The sequence below is a fragment of the Nanorana parkeri genome, unplaced genomic scaffold, assembly GCF_000935625.1.
Source record: "Nanorana parkeri isolate BGI_ZX_2015 unplaced genomic scaffold, ASM93562v1 scaffold189, whole genome shotgun sequence".
Lineage (NCBI taxonomy): Eukaryota > Metazoa > Chordata > Amphibia > Anura > Dicroglossidae > Nanorana > Nanorana parkeri.
The window spans coordinates 714,512-720,918 of record NW_017306457.1 but is presented as its reverse complement, the minus strand read 5'-3'; the positions used below and the strand labels follow the sequence as shown (position 1 = coordinate 720,918).

General features: G+C 39.6%; 1 protein-coding gene across 1 annotated transcript in view; it reads left to right on the top strand.

The window, feature by feature from the left end:
• The window catches only part of CACNA2D3 (calcium voltage-gated channel auxiliary subunit alpha2delta 3), a 786,579-nt gene that overhangs the window by 445,199 nt on the left and 334,973 nt on the right, over positions 1 to 6,407 (top strand). Inside the window, 1 exon segment of the mRNA XM_018555257.1 lies at positions 3,453 to 3,531. Coding sequence (XP_018410759.1) covers positions 3,453 to 3,531 — 79 coding nt within the window.

Sequence of the window (6,407 nt, the reverse complement as noted above, 5' to 3'; positions counted from 1 at the left end):
CGCCGCAGCTGAAGCGGATCCCGACAATTATGTCTGGATCCGCCCAGCTGCGTGAGTGACAGCTGGCTCTGCCTATTTAGCGGCAGAGCCAGCTGTACCCACCCCCTCCCCCGTCCGTTTGAGGATCGGTGGAGGATCGGAGCGGGGAGGGGGGAATCCAGCTCCTTCCCTGTCACGGCAGAGAGCCGTGACAGGATCGAGAGGTGAGCGAACACCGGAATGTGTTTGCTCACCTCCCGATCTACTGAGCCGACCTGTGACAGTCTCATTGTCACAGTTCGGCTAGAACTATGAGGTGAGTGAAAAGCACTTTAATAATGTAACAGTAATAAGCGAAAGAGGAAATATGTTCCTCGCGAAATAAGTCCACAACTGAAGATAGAGACAGAGAAAAGTTGTGGTATGTAGAGTTGTATTTTTATTCTTATAATCATAAAAGGACAGCAGATGGTCTATGGATGATGGGTCAGGTACAGATGTGAAGATTTAAAGAATAATCCAGTTCCTGATAATTTGTCTCACTTCTGCACGATTTTAACCCCTTCGTGGTTTCTATAGGGTCTTGGCATTCAGAAAATATATAATGTTGGGGGGTTTTACGTCATTTTCAGGCCTAAAATGTGGAATATAACATGGGTGCAAAAATGGAAAAAAGGGCCTCAGTCATGAAGGGGTTAAGGTAGTGAGTTCCTAAACCCTTAAATAAGTTTTTAAGGAACATAGTTAACATAAAACTGTCATCAACCTAGGCAATTCAAAGTGGGCATGAGATAAAAATACATAAGCCGTGGATGCCTTTAAAGAAAACTGTAAGTCATAGTGATCAGTGTAGGGCCAGGACTATATGTGATATGGCCCTATAGCAAATAATTTATTTTCTGAATGTAACTTTATCTCTTGGAAAATTGCAGTATAGATGTGTTTTATAGGAATGACATGTTGTACTGGAGGCAGTAAGTAAGTAAATGGAATAATTATGAGAGCTAATAGCTTTGCTGGAGGCCACTGGTTGGGATTTTACTCTGTGACATGTAGAACCAAAACATGGATATAGATTAAATCTTTCAAGAAAGCTGTTGTATGAACTCCCAACTAAAATAATTACAGGAAACATACAAGTTGTTAAACACTGTGGGGGTGATTTACTAACCTAAACACACGCACGCACTAGGTGTGTGTGATTTTTACACAGCAAAACGTATTTATCAACCAAAAAGTCTCTAAAAGCATATTTCCACTAATGCCATATATGGAAAAATCATGCACATGATGCATATATAATGCTGCTTCACAGTTTAGACAAAAATGGTTAGGTCATGCATTTACATTCCTGCATTCATCAACGCAAGCAACACAACATAGAGCTAATTTACACAACATCATCTTGCAAATTCATGCAGGGCTTTGCACAACACACCTGCTGGGTGTGTACACACTACAAAGGTGTTTAGATTCCACCCATAGATCATGCTGGGAGGGAACACACTACAGAGGTGTATACATGTTCGTGGTGTGTTTATAAGGTTAGTAAATCAACCCCTGTATGTTAAAGCAAGAATTGAATGTAATTGAACTGCATATTTTTGCTGCACTAATCTTGGAAAAGAATGCAACCAATCCGTTTCTACTGAAGACTTTAAGCCTCTCAAGATTAGAATGGACCTATTCTTAATAATCATTTTTTTTATGCCAGGACTGCTTGATTCTTGTCAAGTGTTTTTAAAGCCAAACTTTATTTTGTAAGATTTGCATAAAGTTAGGAAGGGTTAGAACCCATGCAGATATTGTTGTCTGTGTCCCTGTTGAGGACTTCTTTTTCCTGAAGGCCATTGTCACTGGGAGATAAACTGATGGGGCAGTTTTGGTTTTAGAAAAACCTTGACTTAACGAATGTTGGTCATTCATTCTCTGTTCGCTGCTAGAAGTTGTATCACCAAAGTCTGGAAACAATCTCAACCCCCCCCCCGCTTTTCCATCTTCTTTTACACCATTTGCGTGAAAGCTCTTATTTTGTTTCTATCTTTATGGGAGATATGGCTTCAACATTCTAATAATACTTTATTGCCTAAGGTTATGTAATTTTGACCTGTGCTTTTCTTTCTTGGTGAAACTAAACTATTAACACAACAAGGCCTGTGCTATGCCTATTTCTTATTGGATCCTTCTTTAATTTCCTTGAATAACGTATGTGTCGTGTACAGTATCTTTAACTTGATTTCCTATTTTTTTTCTCTCCTTTTTTTAAATCTTTTTGTATTTATTTATTTGTTTTGTATTGAAAAATAGTAATGCTCTTCTAACAGTGGATCTACTGGTACTACTTCAGCATATGTACACCTTTTGTTATGTTGATACTTTTTCTGTGTGTGTACTTTTCGACCACTATATTTTGTAACCTGTTTACCTTCAATAAATACTTAACTTTAAAGAAAAAAAAAAGAAACACCTTGACTTGATTTTATTGAACTTTAAAATGTAACATTAAAACAAAAAAACTGTACCCTAAAACAAATTGCAAACAAAAGGCAAGGAAAAAATATGGAATGAACAAAAAACCTTAAAGGAAAAAAATAAACTTAAAGCTCATCTCCAGCCAAATCTGTTATAATGTTAGTTTTGGACAGTTGGAGGAATTAAAAGTGATGTCTGGTGTTAAATACTGGCTTGGGAATTTTTTCCTGATGGATTTTAAATACTGTATGAACCACAAAGGTGAGGGTTCTCCACTCTTCCTGTTCTGTCTGACACTTTTCACCTGAACAGAACGTAAGAGGAAGAATCTCCCATGAGGGACAGTAAGGACATTTTGAAAGAGGTTATAAACCTTCCTTACTAGAAAATGTATTTTTGTTTCTGCCTGTTTCCATGTTTGGGGTTTTTTCCTGCGTTTGTTGGCTGCTTGCTTCTAAATGATGAGACCAAACTTAGCTCAATGTGAACAACTAATGAACAAAGTAAAAAAGAAGGCAAGAACGTAAGAGGAAGAATCTCCCATGAGGGACAGTAAGGACATTTTGAAAGAGGTTATAAACCTTCCTTACTCTACTGGAAAATTTATTTTTGTTTCTGCCTGTTTCCATGTTTGGGGGTTTTTCCTGCGTTTGTTGGCTGCTTGCTTCTAAATGATGAGACCAAACTTAGCTCAATGTGAACAACTAATGAACAAAGTAAAAAAGAAGGCAATGCTAAAAGTAGGCATCCAATTTGCCATGACCTGATAAAGGAAACACAGGTTCCCAAAACGGGTTGGCTTTTAAATCTATATATTATAAATTATTCAAGGCCTATCTTTATCCTAAATGGAGAGTCTGATTTTACCTTTTGAACCTTGGCACTGCAAGGTTCAAGTGAACTTGTCGCTCATTTTACTTACAAGCGGTGATATTTACAATGAATGATTAAATAAATGTAAGTATTTTTTATTTCAACATACGTTTTATTTGCTTTTCTAGGTCCGAATATTCACATACTTGATTGGAAGAGAAGTTGCCTTTGCAGATAACCTAAAATGGATGGCTTGTGCCAACAAGGGTCAGTCATGTAATCTTGATTTATAGATGTATAAATTGGAAAGAAATGTCTAAGTATTGCCCAGTACATGCATAATAAACATGAAATAGGGTTACCTACTGTATTTATTCAAATGTGGTGTGATGTCAGAATAATGTCCAACATGGAAAGTCAATTGTTTGCTCCACTTTGGTTTTTAATTGTTGGTATTCATTGATATTGGTCTAACAATATTTATTACCTGGTTATCTTTTAGAACAAGACTTATTAACTGATATACACATACCTATGTGGACTGCTCTGTGCGTCTTGATATCCAAGTCTCGCACTACCACTCTTGTATACCAATATTTGGCGACATCTTCCTGTTTTCGGAAATTTACCAATCTACCTTAAAGCTTTTCTTATGTAAAAGAGCAGCAAAATCATTACCGGCAGTGTAGCAGTCAATTTTGGTGCTACATAAAACTGTTGAGAAAGGATTGAAGGCATCTAATTAATATGTTCACCATGAAGGAAACCTGTACTAAGAGAATTTGGAGGCTTTGTTACTATTCTCTCATTCTGAAAATGCCAGTTGTTTAGCTGCTATGCTTGTGCAGTGTCTTCAGTACTTTCGAGTTACTGCGCCACAACAAGTGTACAGTTTAGCAGATCTGTTCTGACTTTGTTGGTACATGCTTGTTACAGGTCAGCGACTGAAAGTTTCAAAGACAGATAACCAGCTAGAATTGAAAGAGGCCAGTGATTGCAGCCTCCATATTTCTCTTTGTACAGGCTTCCTTTAAGGTGACTCTGTTGCTAAAATAAAACAAACAATACATGAAAATGAAGAATGTAAATACATACTTTTCCCACTGAATTTGACACTTCCAGGGGTGTCAGATTCCTGGACCCCCCACTGCACTCTGTGGTTCCTCCTGCCGAGCCCTGAGTCACTACAGTCATGACGTAGGGGTGGCAAGAAGACCCATATAGTATCTTAGTACAGCTTTAACATGCTAATACATTTTTAAAGGCATTTTCAATCTTTTTAAATCTCCAGCTTTCAATAAAGTGCACGAATAGAAAAAACTTTTTTGTGTAGTTTTGGATGGAGTTGAGACGAATTAAAACTTCTGTCGCGTTTTTATTGCTGCGTGCGTTCAGAAAAGGTAGATTCCCCCTTTCTGTCTGTCCTGGAAACAGCTGTACCTGAGACAAAAAAAATTATCGAAATCACGCATTTTAGAGTTGTCACTAGAACAGAGTGATCATAAATCTTCCAATGGGGGCACTTTTTCGGGTGACAACTGTCTAAGAGGGGAATTCCCCTACTTTGTAGATATTTCCACTCACTTTCTGTTGCATCTCCAGCTTAGCATGTGAAAGGAAATCTCTCTAATGGGAAAATTAACTGACAATAGTTTTAAACTCTACTTTCCTATTCTATCCAAAACAAAAAGAAAAATGTTTGGGCTACGCAGACCCTTTAAACAATATCCTGTTATGAAAGTCCTTGCTCAGGCACTTCCTGTTATGAGCTGACAATGTTGTTACTGTCTAACAATTGCTCTCCTGCTCTGTCAAACCATCACATGTACTTTAAATGGCCATGCTGATGCTTATTATGCAGATATGTTCCAATGTTGTCACCAAGAAGAAGCTAGCTTAGAGCAATGCCATACAGCAGCCATTAAATTAAGTGCATGCAGACAGGAAGTAGCTGTAGAGAGGATGATCCCAGATAGCAAGGCTAACTTGCTACAAACTTGTGGCGGGGTGTCATTTTAATTTTGTTAACTTGCTGCACAAGTTCTAGTTGACACTTTTTGAATTTGTAGCAAATTTGCTTGGCAAGTCTACAGCAAGAGTCCTGCAGGTCTTAGCAAGAGCTCTGCAAGCTCACTGGTCTGGAGACTTGCAATGCAGACTTGATGTAATAGTGCAACAAAATTGTGAAGCTTGGCAAGTCTGCAATAGTTTAGCAAGTCATTTTCAAACTTGCAGCACAATTTCTTGCTATCTGGGATGTGGTTCAGCAATGCTCAGATGCAAAAAAAAAAACAAATGCAGTATTTTCTAAAAGAAAATTCATAATACTTTTTCATAAAGGGTACTTCAGAAAATGAAATGTTATTCAGTTAGGATTAAATCTAATTTAATCTAACCATAGATGTACTAGGATACATACCCACCTATCATGTAACACCTACTAGCAAATGTCCCCCCGACTGGAGGGAAGTGTGTACAGGCTTGGTCAGAGAGGGGGTACAGGTACAGTGTTGAAGGGGTGTGTTCAGGTGTTGTAGTGAGAATGGGGTTCAGCATTGGGGGGCACTTTGTGCTGGCATGAGTTTAGCTGGGCCTACTGGGTGGTAATAGTGAAGGCATATTGGTGCAAGGAGGGGTTTTGGGGCAGTAGTGAGAGGGGAGTGGTGATAGCAAGAATTGGTGAGAATGTTGGGATGCAGTGTAGTGGGGAGCAGTTTGGTGGTGCTGGGAGACGGGGAACTGCAGACATGATGGATGATGAGAGAAGGGGGTTTGCATGCACAGTAGGTAGTGAGAAAATATAGCTTCAGGTGTGGTGGCTGCTGAGAGAAGGCGCATGTGACATGGTGACATGAGACCCCAGCAATGCCCCACAAATGAGGGATGTCAGCTAAAACCCCTAGATATAAAGATCACTGTCCAATCTGTATGAAATCTGTTAGAGCAGGGGTGGCAAACACAAGGCCCGTGGGCCGAATCCGGCCCGCCGGACCTTGTAATGTGGCCCGCACAGCGCTGCCTGCTGTCAGGATGGCGGAGCGGTGAGGGGGAGAGAAGCCGCGCCCGCAGCTGTCAGGATGGCCGAGCAGGTAGGAGATCGGAGCCGCTGTCATCCTGTCAGTTTCAGGATGACAGCGGCTCTA